We start from the raw sequence: 14,326 nt of genomic DNA on the forward strand, positions 1-14,326 counted from the left end.
CAAAACAAAAGCATTCTCMGAGCAATTCCATTTTGGAAATCTTTTATAATAACTTATATAAAATTACCTAGAAGTCAAAACATAAAGAATAATCTTTTTGCACAAATCTTTTAAGAATGTCTTTCAAGGTTTGGGTTTTGCTGATATTTAAAACATAAAGTCAACTTCTATGGAAAAATCTTCTACAACACCTTTGATAATATCCTCTTACCTCTTCAGTGTAGAAGTTATTGTACTGGAGTTTTCCAGGTTGCCTTATCACATTGGATTTTTATTTTTGAAGTTTCCATGCACATTATCTGTGTGATTACGTGTCTATGGGATGAAATGTAATTGAAAAAGTGATGAAAATTGTGATTTACTGTTCTTGACAACGTGCCTCTTGTATTTTTACAACTATTTTATAACAGGAAGAAGCAATARTTAGGCTCTTAAAATAATGTAGTAGAGATGAAGTATAAAAAATGCCTTCACATTTGGTGAATGTAAATTTGTATTTGTTGGTACTGTAATGTCTGTTTACTTAACTACATTGAAATCTATTTATTCAAGATTTAATTATATATATTTTAAACCTCCTTTGTCTTTTTTTCTTCACTATCGGTTTATAACAGAAATGTGTAAAAGATTTTTTTTTTTATGTCTTGATTCAATATTCTTTTAATAGTGTTCTAATAGACAACTGAGTATCTACATTACATGTGGTGACATTGGCATTAATATTGATTCTGCTTTGTTCTCAGGCATCCACATTTTTGGTTTTCCATACGGTAGATAAGTATAAATACTGATGTATTTTCTGGGGAGAGTTTTTAGGATTGGCCTCCGAGGAAAATTGTGTATTAAGGCTGGAACTATTAGAAGTAATGGAAGCCATTTCAAATCTCTCCTGGAGAATTAATCTAGCAAACGGAACTATGTGCATGTGAGCTAGCGCTGCCAAATGTGCCGTTCGTTGATGCTCAGTGTACCAGCACGTGGYGAGAGGTGCCAACAGCCCCTTATTTGTGCCCAAGCACTGGTTAGGTGCTGTTCAGCAAGACCTCTGTGTATGGCAGGGAAGGGGAAAACTAACTGGGGCTTTCTGTGGAACCTGCTGCTTGTTGCAGGGGGCTGGACTAGGTGGTCTCTAGRGGTCTCTTCCAACCTCAGCCCTTCTGTGATTGCAGAAAAAGGCTATTTTTCTGCAATTTTTCTGCAATCACRGAAGGGCTGAGGTTGGAAGAGACCTCTAGAGCTCACCTAGTCCAGCCCCCCTGCTCCAGCAGGGACACCCAGGGTGGCAGGCAGGCAGGTTGGGAAGATCTGCAGAGAAGGAGACTCCACAGCCAGGGATGAGAGCCCTTGTTCCAGGCTCCCGATGCTGCTGCCTCCCCTCTGCCCTCGCCGYCTTCAGCCCCGCGTGGGGCTGGCAGTACAGGGCACGGAGCTGCGCGCAGGGCAGCGCCTGGGCCCCGTCCCACGAGACGGACATCCCACTCCTGCTCCAGTGCCTTCCAACGCATTTTATTCTGAAGGGACCCATACAAACACTGACACGTACTTTCCCATTTGCACTTTTTTTTAAACCATTCATTTTAAACAACAGGTAACTTCTGTACAACAGGAACAAGCTTTACACGTTAGTAGGAGTTGACTTTACACTAGATGACGGCAAAATAATGCTCTGTAAGCTAGTGTTAGAAAAGATACTGTTTGCAATAGCAGTTTGCCTGTAAACATGTAAAAATAAGTTAGAGAAGTTGGTTTTCACTTCAGAAAACATCAGGATCATTGGGTTGTCACTACGCAGCTTCAGTCAGATTGGTCTTTTCTCTTTTTTTCTCCGCGTACCAAGGCGCAGCGGGCTGCAACTAGTGTGGGTGTAAATGCCGACAGTCTTGTGTGCTGACCAAAACCTACCCGAAGAGCTACAGTCACTGAATTAAACTCCACATCACTTCGTGAGATCCACTTCACACGTTGCAACGTCCCAGCATGACTTCAAACAACTGACGAACAGAGCGAAACTGGTTAGGACACCTGAAAAAAGGCGTTACATCCTACGCCGGGCTGTAGGCTAGAGCTACGCTACCTGCTTTAACACATACTTACACCTCTAGAAACCATTGAAGCTACTGTAGCAAACAAGCAGTAGTACAAATACAAACGGGACTGGGATTTAGTTTTTCTTGTCGTAGAAACACACACAGTGAGGTTCACAGGAGCTGACCCACTCAAACAGATTATATCTTACAACTTTTTCAAGGAGGAATGTTTACTTTTCCGCCTGTACAGAAGGTTACTGTTGAACAAAACCATCACATTTCCTTCAATTACGCCACCAGCAACCACCTGCATCGGAAGGGAGCCGCCCGCCGGCCCAGGGCGCGAGAGCTGCGCGCGCCCATGCTGTGCTCTGAGTTACTGTGCTTTTGTTTCCCTCCTTACGCTGCTGGCAAAGGGTCGGGGAAGGGCGCTGCAAGGACAGCCCTTGGCTTCGGCCGCACCGCCCCGGGGGCCGGGGCCCACGGCGCTTCTCTTGGGCCGCGAGCTCTGCGCCGCTCTAGCACAGCTTCCCACCAAAACCATACATTCCGTCGGGTATAAAGTGTAAACTCAGCATCAAGCCTAACACTTGAATTCGTAAAATAAAATTAAAAAAACACCACAGTACAACACGAGCCATCGTGGGCTGCCTTGGCGGCTGCCCTGGCTGCGGTGCCGAGGCACGAGGCGTGCGGCCCAGGGCAGCTGCTGAGGGGGCCGGGCTGCGTCCGAGCGGCGATTGTGGCCGCTCTGGGGCCGCGCGGCCGGTGCTCCCCGACCACCAGCCGGGGTGATGGAGACGCCAGGGCCTGGCCGCCTCGGCCGCCTTGTCGAGCTGTGCTCCCCCTAGGCGTGTGGCAGGGCAACCTCATGGCCGACAGTGGCTTCTGGAAGCTGCGAAACCCCGCTGCAGATCCAAGGGCAGACCCYGGCCTCCACAGGCGCCTGGCGGCAGGCGGGATCCGCGGCTCTCTGCGCGGCAGCCGCTGCAACCCGCCCGCCCYGTCGCGAGCACCCTCAGAGGGCCCCGGCAGCACTGGGGCCACCACTGGCCCAAGGGACGCGCTCTGGGAAGCCCAGCCGTCCTTACAGGTCAAGCACAGGCTCTTGAACCAACAGCAGGACTGCCACGGGTTCTGTCAGACCTCTTGGTCGTCTAGTCTATTAATCCAGCCTCTCAGGAAGCCTTTGCTTCCTGGGGCGGGGGTGTGTAAAAATGAAGAAAGTGCTGGTTTTAGGTGTGTGAGCCCCGCTCAGGGCTGGGGCCAGGGCCTGCATGTCCCGCACCCGCATGGTGGTGCCGCCGGCCGCCTCTCCAGCACCGCGGAGCCCCGAGGCGGCAGCGGGAAGTGCTGGGAGGCATCCCTAGCTTCCAAGGGCCAAGGGCAGAAATGTAAACACAGGCTGGGGGCCAGCTGGCTGCCCTCTCCTGAAACCCCGTGCCCGACACAGCAGCTGGCTTTGCACTGTGCTGCACACGCAGCTCCTAAAGCCAGGGAGAGAAACGCTGCCGGGCAGCACTCACGCTTCAAACCCCAGACTGCCCCCCTTTTTTTTTTTGCTAAGTAAGCTTGTTGTAAGTGTCACTTTGGTGCTTTTGTTTTGTTTTCTTCAAAGACACAGGAACCAACGCCTGCGTGCCTGGGAAGGAAGGAAGCAGCTGACCCACATTCTGAAGCCGGCGCTCATCCTCACAGATCGCCAAGGCTGCTGAAAGGATGTGGCCAAATACCCGCGTTCCCTCTCCAAGAGGTAAGCGGCCTACGAGTTCGCATGCGTAACTCGGAACTTGCAGCAGGGCTGGCGGCTGTTCTGCAGGYGTGGTTTTAAGCAAGAGGAAAGCTTACTTAGATGTCGCTTTTGAACCAAGGATGCAAGTGTTCAAAGGCCTAGAAAGGCCGGCTACACCAATGCTGGACTCGCTTTCGCTTTTACCTGCCCAAACTGGAATATCCAACCCTGCCCGTAGTTCATTCTCAGCCTCAGAGATTACTTGGAATGGTTGGAGCGGGGAAAAAGTGTCCAAATATTTCAGACCCTGTACAAATACTCGTTCGTGTTTTGGGAGCAGTAGCACTTATTTGAAATCCCCACAGTGATGCTGTGAGTCAGGGCTCCRCTCAGAGCCATTTGCACTTTTTCTTTTCGTCAAATAAGGCCTTGACTTGCTGGAGCTGCTTCTCGACTTCTTCAAACCCCCGTTCACGCTCGAGTTTGCTGACAATCTGTTAACAATTAGAGAATATTTTCTTTAGTGCTTTTTCTTTTTTTGCTACTTGCTCCTTTTTCTGCATTCAAACAAATGCTGGCAGACAAACCCATCCAAATGCATGCCTGTGCGTAAACATTTTTTTTTCCTGACTTTAACTATTTTTACAGTTTTCTTTGYAAGTGACTTCTGTGATTACAGGACTTGCAACCCTTCTAAAAATATATCTATACATGTCTACAGAAGAAAGACAAAGCCGCGTCGAAGAAACAAGCAAGGTCCCGCACAGGAATGGTGGGGCAGGGCCGGGGCCCGCGGGCGCCTGCGCGGCCTGGCTGGCCCGGCGAGCCCTGCGCTGCTCGGGGTGCCGGGAGGGCCCTCGTGCCCTTGGCCTCGCGGGGCTGGGGCCTCGCAGCTGCCTCCTCTGCCACGTGCACCCAGCGAGCAGGAGAGGAGGGTCCCACTGCGCAGAGCAGAGGGGAGCGCGGGGCTTTTGTGGCAGACGAGCTTAGAGGGCCACACGGCTACGTGCTCCTGGGCGAGAAAGGGCTGCTCCTGTCAGCCGGGGCGCAGGCTGCAGCTGCTTCCCTTCAAGAAGGACAAGTGGGGCACAGGAGAGGGCAGAGCCTATAGCCCCCGTAGGGACTCAGGCTCACTTGAAGGGAGAGCCGGGGCTGCAGCCTGAGGCCACACCAGCACCGCGGGAAGCGCGGGCGCGTGGTGGCGGGGACGGCTCTGGCAGGCACCGCTTTGGGGTGGCGGGGACGGCTCTGGCAGGCACCGCTTTGGGGTGGCGGGGACGGCTCTGGCAGGCACCGCTTTGGGAGGCCGGGCCTGCCCTGCAGCGTCTCCCCCAGCGCCGCCCCCAGCGCTCCATCGCCCCGAGCGCTTCATGCCACGCGGGTCCCCGGCGGTTGGGGCAGGTGCGCGACAGCCCTGCGCCCCACACGCTCCTGCAGCCCCTTCCAGRCGTCCCGTGGGGCTGGCCTGGCTCAATGCGCGACGCAACACGATGCGGGCGCCAGCGGCACCGCGACGCCGCGCGGCCGGAGCGCAGCCGCTTACCTCCTCGTAATACTTCCCTATGTACTTGTAGATCTCAATCAAGGCCACTTCCTCATTAAATTCGTTTTCATGTTTCTAAAACAGAAGAGAGTTCTGGTCAGGTAGTTCTTCTTTTCTAAAACGGAAGTGACAGGAAAGAAAACCGAAGTTCTCAGTTCTCAGCCATACCTTGGATTCCTGAGTTAAAAATTCTTCGACTTCTGAAGGGGTGAGCGGAGGCAAGTCCCTGATGGCTTTGTAATAAGCTTTCACCTCCTTCTTGTACAGAGGAATGTCCTTGGCATAGAGAAGCTTATTTGTTGGTGCTTCCTTAAGAGAAAATTTTGAAGCCTTGTCAGTTTTAACAGCACAGGTTTCCTGAGGTCCCACCTCCCCACAGCTAACAGTATCTAACTGCAGCTGCTTTCGGTGTGATTAGCTTCTCCTTGCAGTGGTTACGTGCAAGGACTCCAGGTTACGAAACGCAGACGAGGAGGAGACAAAGGGCTCTGGTGGCAGGGCACTGCGTTTCGGGACAGCTGCTGTAGAAACATTCCTAGCGGGCAGATAACCTCAGTCCCCTCCGCCAGGGAGCGAAGAGCAGCTCAGCCCAGGAACCAGCCCTGGGAGCCCCTAGGGCAGCCGCTCCGAGCGCCTCCGGGCTCATCCTGGGAAACGCTGGCGGGAGCAGCGCGAGCCCCACCTGCAAGCTGCATCTCCAGAAGAAAGTGGGGCCTGGTCACCTCCTGCATCTGCTCTCCTTTGACTCATGGGGAGTAAAACATATTTTATAACCTGCGCCGTGTCCCTCCTGTTACCACTCTCTGCTGGAGTGAGGCCACTTGCTTTCTAAGWGGTTAAGGATATTTTAAGAGAAAGGCTAGAAATCATGACAATAAATACATCTTAGTAAAAGACCAAGGCCTTCACTGCACTGCAAACATCTGTCAGGGTTCTGCACCCCTTTTTCTCCAAAAGGCCATGGAGCGGTTGTGTCAACAGCACTTGCTGTGCTAGGTGCTGCATCCTCAGTCTGCTCCTCCAGAATCTTAACAGGCCCTGCTTATTTTTCATCAATTAAGTGACGGGATTCGTTTTAATTCACAACACTTCACCTACACAACCAGGTAAATAAGGACATCACCCTAAATGGGTTGAGCAGCTGCTACAGATCACACAGGAAATGTGATACTTTTGGGGCGTTAAAAAATCTCTACATGTGGGGGTTTTGCCTGAGCATACAACTTCCTGGTTTGGTCCAAAGAAAAGGAAGAAATCCTCAGGGAAAAAAAAATGTAGAAGTTATTTCTGATTCTGATAGCTCTGGGCACTGTGCTAAAGAGCTTCTGATTGCAAGTTTCATGGATTTATTTTTTCCTGCAGTAAGTGGTGTAAAAAGACAGCAGCCAATACACGGTGAAAAAGAACTTGCAAACTTCAGAGCTCCTTGAAGTTCCCTTATTGACAAGTGTTTTCCGTCCTAAGCAGTCCATTTTTTTCTGCCACATACAGATCAAATAACRTCAATACTTCCAGGATCTTTAGTTAAAAGCTATTTAAAAATCAATATCTTAATTTCCACCTTCTTCCCCACATTCTAAAAATATGATGTGCAGAATTTAATTGCACAAGATAAGCAGCAGGAGCRGTTAGCTGCAAATATGACATTCAGGTAGCTGCATCTTTCTAGACCAGTGATTTCCTTAGTATTATGTGAATTAAAGCATCAAGGATTGGAACATGGCCAGTGACAGCTTCACCTCTAACTTCATCAGAGCCCAGATTTCATCCCTTAAATCGCTATRCAATTGAGACAGGCGTATTTTGAGAAATTAGCAAAAGAGGAGAAGGGCARCATTACCTTCCCCAGTGTCTGCTCTGCTAGAGAAAAGGCATCCATGAAAGCTTGTGCGATTACAGACAAACAGCCRTCTATATGTGAAGTCTTCTTAATATCAAAGACAAACTGAGGATTCTTCAGTATATTCACCCAGAAGCGAAGAGGAAGACTAGTCAGAGAAAAGACAAGCACATTTAACCACTTAGGTCACGCAACTGCTATGAAAATGGTAGTTTAAATGCACTGCATTCATGAGAAGAGGCACAAGTCCCTGCTGCTTTTTCATGTAAAAAAGGGCATTAGGAAACAAACACCCGGAGCAAACACGTTGGTTGGGTCAGCTCTCCAGCTTCAAATGGCAGTGAGTTCTGCTCTCAACCTGCACCCACTTCTTTCTGAGTGTGAAGTCCGTGGGTGGGCTAAAAAGTCCTGTAAGCTACAGTGGTTTCTCTCTGTAGCTAATCTATGTATTAAAATTACTGGGACCCACCAAGCCAAATCACAGAAGTTAGTGGGCGAACCTCACTTTGTTTCTGCTTGATGCTCTATGTTCTTTGTGAGCTGCAATCCTGCGGTGGCCTTTGGTTTAGCACGGTCACACTCTATAGCAGGCTTTGCAGCAGCTTAAACAACACTAGGCAGCAGCTCAGGCTGTCAGYATTTTCACTTGAACAGGCCCAAATCCTGCTCTTCTAGTTGGTGACGTGTTCGGCCCGTGCAAGTCTGCTCGTGGAGAAGCTCATGTGCACATGAGCACTCGTGGCCTTACCTGTTGGTTTTCCATATGTGAACCACATCGGGGTCTGTAATTTTTTTGCTCTCAGCCTGGGCATCCAGAAAGTCAAAGAAGTACTTGATGGCAACCGGAGCTCTGTTGTTAGGTAAACTCCAAATGCTTCGGAAGAGCTTTTCAACAACGGAGTGAATGGCGACCTGGAGAGGAAGCCAACGACAAGTGCTGTTATTGCACATGGAAAMGAACAAGCTTGTCTCAGAAAGCTGAATGTGCCCCAGGGAACCACGTGTAGGAACTGCAATGCACTTGTGGTAAACATTTAGGGCACGGGTTATTAACAAATCAGTAAGTCAAAAGGAAAAAAAAAAAATCTGTGAAATGCACCATAACGAGCTGCTTTCACATCTCAACCATTGCTTTGCTGACAGAACTGTGGTGAACTTCATGATGAACCATAGGTGGAAGGACTCCTTTGCAAGGTTTCTTGAACAAGGAAATGAATGGCAGCTCTGCAAATAGGCTGCATCTTTTCTGAAGGCATTTGGGGCTTYGTTGCTGGAAGTCAGAGTGCGGTAAGGATGAGGAGGTGAACCAGGATTCTAGGGGGCTGGTCTTCTTCATAACATGGAAGGTCTGTGGCACGATGCCCTTCTCACCGGCACTTTGCTGATCTAACTCATAATGGAGACAGTCAAGGACCTACCCCTAAGCTAATGGCACTGGTGACATACAGAGATATCTGTGTGAGAGGAAGGACCTGAACACTGGACACTTGCAACCCAGAAGCGAAACTGCTAACCAAGAGCTTAGTTGCTGCTGTACCTACTGACATCTTCACAAGATAATGAGGCAAACAAAGCAAAACACTGCTATGCCTTTTCCCCCCCCCCTTATGTGTGTTCTGAAGCCAAATTCATCCAACCCTCCCCCTAAGAAGAGGGATGTAAGTGTATCCCAGCCCCTGATGGATTAGTGGCCTGCTCATTTCCTGCACCAGGCTCTGAACTCAGGCTGTGGGAGCGTGGAGCAGGGAGGAGGGCGTGCATCAGTGCAGTTTGCTCCAGCGCGGGGCGTGTTACACACAGATTTTACTGCTGTTAAGAGCACTGTCTTACTTTGAAGAAAGAGGTGTTTAATTAGAAGCATTTAAAGACTCTTTCTCCAGAGGCTGCTCTTTTCTTTTGTACATCAGGGCCGTAAGATATTACTAGTTTACCCCAGCAGTTGCTGAGGGATCATGCTAGTTCCCGTGCCTCTTGAGAAATGAGCCGTCTTGCCTTGCACTTTGGGTAGYGTCCCACATTACTCTTGATGCTATCAGCAACAATGTAATTAATTAATCATTGATAGATCTTTAAATGAAAGAGGGCCATAATGAGCATCCCATCAGGCCTCCTGTATCACATAGCTCTGTGTTGTGCACTGACTTATATTTTAACTAATATGCCACCGCAAAGAATTTTATATCCTCTTTGAATATGTCAGAAACAAGATGGTATTAATAGACATATGAACAGGGCTTATTCCTAAGAAATGTGCATTGTGCAATGTGGATAATTAAGTTATAGAAGGACATTGTTTTTCAAACTCATCTAGTGACTTTGGGCCTTCAGCTTGAGACACTATAAAATATTTTATTTCAGTTAGATGGTGGGTAGTATCTTCTCAAACACAAGTTCTGCCAATGTCTCTAGGCTGGGCAGCTGTGGAAGTTGTTCACTGGAGGCTCTCCCTTAAAAGGAGAATTTTTGCTCAGTTGAATTCAAAGACAAAACTCACTCCCTATACCCTTCACTATGTCTTTTTAGGCAAAAAAAGAAATGTTGTGAATGAGACTGAGAGGGTGTATAATGAAGACTGCGTAATTTTGTCTTTAATTTGTACTTCCACTGCACCAAATGAGCCAAAGCTAACACCAGCCCTCTCCTAAAGCAAGTCCTTAGCATTTACCTTGGTGGACAGAAGCTTTGTCAAATACATTTCTTTCACTTTGAATTTTTGCTTTCCTTTTTGACCTGCTCCTTTCACATCTTTGTTTGCTTCAGAGTCTGGTAAAATCTGTTATGAAGAGATCAGATGATCGGTTACACGGATAYGAGCATTTAGTCTTAAATCCACCCCTTAACAGCGCATGTACTGAACTCACCAAGTGACAGTGGTTGTCAGAGTAGTCCACATCTACAAAACAGAAAGCAGAAAGGCAACAGGCCTTAATGAAAGGCAGAGTTACAAGCGTGTGAATTCGGGGCTCTGGGCTGTGCGCAGGGGCATGTGTGAGGATGCACAGTGCGCAGCCTTGGGGTCACAGCTGCCTATCAATAGTGTGAGGGAAGTCTTGGAGGAAAGGACTCGTGTCCCCAGTGCCAGTCCCTGACCACAACCATGAAACTAGACTGCTGTCACCTGCTGCTGGTTAGGCAGCAGCAGCAAAGGGAGCTTCCCTGAAAGCAGGACAGTAAACAGAGGAGASTTGACTGCATCGGTGTAGCTGCTGTTACGATGCCCAACGTGCCGGGCAAGCCGGCCCTTGCGAGGGGGCAAAGCCGTCTCCGGGACTCGTGTCTCCGCCTGGGAGGCACCTTCCCCAGCTTCAGGGGCCCATGTTGGTGGCAAGGGGTAACAGCCCAATCCTGGGCTGACACCGAGGAGCGTCCCTAGGTGCCGGAAAGCCTGCCCGGAGCCATGCACATCCCAGAAGCACAGGTAGGCAGGACGCGCTCCCAGGCCCCCCTCTAACTCATGTGCAGTCAAGACAGACGAGACCAACTTTCAGAAACGCAGTAAAGAGAGAAATGGAAGTTCTGAACTGTGTTTTTATACTTTATGCCTGTGATGCATATCGCAGGATATGTTTTCTACATTGGTCTCATCAGCCAGCGTTCTGYGGAATTTGGACTTCCCTGCCCCGTTTCCTGCCTATTAGTCTGTATCTTGAATCACTTGGTTGCCTGAGACCGTGTGTCCCTGTGCCTCTGCTTTGCCTTCTTTCTCCCTGGAGGCTCCCCATGCCTGCCAGGAGCAGGGTAAAGCGGCTCTCCCTGCTGCTCTCTTGCATCCACATGCCGACCCTTCTGACCCGCTATTGACCAAGATACAACCCCTATCATTGACATAACACCTGAGCCCCTCACGTCCCCAGCCCTTTCCCCCCGACAGGCTAAACAGGCTGCAGTTCCTCCCTTACCTGTCCGGGTGCTTGTTTTCTTTTTGAAGACTTTTATAGTTGCTCCATTCGGAATCTGAAAGCAGAAGGCACACGTGTCTCTGAGGCCGCGGGGAGCGCTGGCAAGGCCGCGGTTTCGCTTCCCCTGCGGCAGGGCGGGCTGCGGAGCTCCCCTCCGCGCCGCCCGCGGCTCCCACCGGCACCGGCACCGGCACCGGCACCAGCACCGGCACCGCGGCCACCTCCTGGCGGCCTCGCCTGGGCCCGGCCAAGCCGCTTCCTGGGAATCCAGACCCTTTCCTTGACTTCTTGGGTTCAGCCTCACTCTGGGCATCTCATTTCCATGTTCTGCCTTGTGGCTCTTTCTTTTTGCATTCATTTTCTACTGATTTCTCAGGCCAGACTCTGTGGCTCCAATTCAGCTGGTCTTACGGGAAGGTGGTGCAGAGAGGGGAACACCAGGATTTCTATTCCAGCCCCTTTCCCAGCTCCATCTCTCCTTGGTGAGCAAGGGGAGGTGGACCAGAGGATGCTTAGGGAGGCACCCTGTTGAGACTGCTCATATGGCCCAGCCCAGTGCTCCAAAAAGCTATGCTCGACCTTCAGTCCCCAGAGTGACTGAAATATTTGTGCCCGGGGACAACGAGAACAGGATTGCTATCTAGGCACCTCAGGATTTCTGCAGAAATCTTGCTCCTCTGCTGCCCCTGTGTTTGTAGTTGCTAGGATAGTAACTACTGGGGGAAAGTCACACTGCTGTTGCCAAAGAGCAGCTCCAGAGCGTCTCCCACCGAGAGCTGCCCCCTGCTCTGCTGTCAAGCGCTGGGTTTCGCCAAGTGCTGGTGTACTTCCCTCTATAAATACAAAAACAACTGGCCAGTGCTCGGCAGGGATCTCCGCCAAAATAATTTAAGTGTTTTTTAAACCTTGGCAGCCAGCCCAGTGTGAGAAACTCGTTTAAACATTAAGATACTCTATCAAAAGCCGTGTCGGGTGCCAAAGAAATCTGCACTTACTTACACTTGCTCCTGGAAAGTAAATACAGCCTATTCTATAAGCCTGTTTTTCTTTCAGTGTCTCCATTTATCGCGCAGCCCTTGGCAGATGTTGCGGACAACCCGTGCCGAGCACCTCGACACCCCACGGCCACGGCAGGGCGAGCACCCAGCGAGAGCCACGGGGCGAGCGGACACCTCGCTGCCGGCGGGCAGAGCGGGAGCCACGGCCCGTGCAAGGTCCTGTGCAAGGAGATGTCCCGACAAGGAGATGTCCCGACAAGGAGATGTCCCGACAAGGAGATGTCTTGACAAGGAGGTGTCCCAACAAGGAGATGTCCCGAGCAAGGAGATGTCTTGACAAGGAGGTGTCCCGAGCAAGGAGATGTCCTGGCAAGCAGCAGGAGAGCAGCACGGTGCTGTGAGGGGCAGCTCCGCTCCTGGGAAGGGGCCGGGCACAGAGATCGCCGCTTCCCGCTTGGAACTGGAGAGCCAGCTGCGGGGCCCGGGAGCAGCGTCACCCTTAAAATAGGTGTAGAAATTACACCTGCTTTTTCAGGGGATTAATTCTGGGGCATTGACAATGCAACCTCCCCACACCTGAATGTCTTAAAAAGACTTGATGGAGTTTCCCACTTGAAAAATAGAGTCTAGTTGCTTTCTAGTGCTTAAAGCTGTCAAACAAAAGGAGAAATCCAGGCTTGCCACAACTCCCTAGGCACYACTGAAATGCAAGCTGGCAATCCCCAGGCAGTGCTACCACCCTCACACTGCACACGCAGCATTTCCTTTTCATGTTTTTTTCATGTTTCATGTTTTTCTTGAAATCTCCACATTCCCTTCAGCATTGCTATGCATACCAAAAAAAAGAGAGACACACAAATGGCTGATTTGCCCTGATGCCACCAAGCTTCTGCCTAGAACRTATTTTGTCATGTTCAGAAGAAGTGAGCTAAAATATCAGCACAATTTCCATAAGACAGCCACTGAGCTATAATTAGTATAGTTACAGCTTTGCAAAAACAACTGAACCATCAGTTGTATCTGCCTCTAGAAACCACAGGGGGAAACAGAGAGCGGGTCAAAGATGGCCAGGGATGACAGTGACCAGCTGGATAAGACTCATTTRTCATGAAGTCTGAGCCCTTGCTCAGGAATTGTGAGTAGCTGCTGAGGAAAACCAGCCAGCACTTGCCATAGGTGCCCCCAGAAAAGAAGGCTGGTATTGCCTTGACAGACAGGAGCCCAAACACCCGATGAGTTCTGGCCTCTGCTGCACAGACACTGACTGCTGCAACACTACGATGTCCTGACTCGTGCAAAGCCTTTACCAAGCAGAGACAAGTCCCACGCTCATCGAGAGACAAGATTCAAGAGAGGCGCAGGAAAAGCTGTGCTTAAAATACCAGACTGTGACCGAGGACATTTGGGTTCCTCACTGCCTCCTGTGAGGTAAGGGGAGCAACAAACCCCTACAGAAATCCGTGAGCCGACTCCAAACGAGTTTGTTCCACACTTGAACACCCTAATGCTTCACCCAAGCTACAAACAGTCCTGCTAGGACTCTCTGTCCCTATCTGTACTGACTCCTGAGGACTCCAATTTGTTCAGCTGGCTCACCTTTCTCAGCATCATGTTGCATTGCATGACACTGGCCTGCACCCACCAGCAAAACATTGAAATAAATAAAATTAAACCACTGTGTTAAGAGCCAGATTTTCAAAGCCAACAACTAAGTACAAAAGAAGCTCACTAAAAGCACTCAGCACACTAACCTCATTTTCAAAATCTGGCTGTAAGCTCCAAAATTTGAGCTACCACATCACCTGAGGCCAGTCACCTGCTGTCCATCTGACTCATCTCTCTCCCTCTGTTCTGTCCTACATCCTGTCCCCAAACTCCCTGGAGAGGCAGTGCCGCTCAGCAGGCTCTTGCAAAGTGCCAGGCCCCAAGGGGCTCTGCTATTAGTTGTGTGCTGCTGCATTGACAGGCAGATTTGGGAAGTGAGATGCTGAAGAGAATTGGTTTATAGTGGCAATTGGAAATGGAGAGGAAAAAAATGGTCACTCTGGATGGAAGCAGAAGTAGAGAATAGAGGAAGGAGTCAGATGTGTCAGATCTCAAAAGAAAGAGCAAAAAGATCTCAGCAGTTATTTCTTCTCTGCCTCTTGCTGAGTTTTCACAGGCATTACTGCTACCTGTTCAACTAATCAAAATATGAAAGAGACCAAACAATTGTTCACGGTGCAACAAAAACTCAGCAGCAGAGATTAGAGTAGGCTCAGGGTAGTGTTCAGAGCTAAAAATCAGA

The 14,326-nt window shown here is 49.9% G+C and overlaps 1 protein-coding gene across 1 annotated transcript in view; it reads right to left on the bottom strand.

The window, feature by feature from the left end:
* Window positions 1–3,022: 3,022 nt before the first annotated feature.
* PLXNC1 (plexin C1) overlaps window positions 3,023–14,326 on the bottom strand; it is a 70,200-nt gene continuing 58,896 nt past the window's right edge. The window contains exons 25-32 of the mRNA XM_026035532.1: window positions 11,042–11,096; window positions 10,004–10,035; window positions 9,808–9,915; window positions 7,891–8,054; window positions 7,143–7,290; window positions 5,471–5,611; window positions 5,303–5,377; window positions 3,023–4,253 (exon numbers count right to left, since the gene is read on the bottom strand). Of these exons, the coding sequence (XP_025891317.1) occupies window positions 4,149–4,253; window positions 5,303–5,377; window positions 5,471–5,611; window positions 7,143–7,290; window positions 7,891–8,054; window positions 9,808–9,915; window positions 10,004–10,035; window positions 11,042–11,096 (828 nt within the window). The 3' untranslated portion in view covers window positions 3,023–4,148. The remainder of the gene's footprint in view (window positions 4,254–5,302; window positions 5,378–5,470; window positions 5,612–7,142; window positions 7,291–7,890; window positions 8,055–9,807; window positions 9,916–10,003; window positions 10,036–11,041; window positions 11,097–14,326) is intronic.

This window comes from Nothoprocta perdicaria, unplaced genomic scaffold, assembly GCF_003342845.1.
Source record: "Nothoprocta perdicaria isolate Ctin4 unplaced genomic scaffold, notPer1 scaffold_160, whole genome shotgun sequence".
Lineage (NCBI taxonomy): Eukaryota > Metazoa > Chordata > Aves > Tinamiformes > Tinamidae > Nothoprocta > Nothoprocta perdicaria.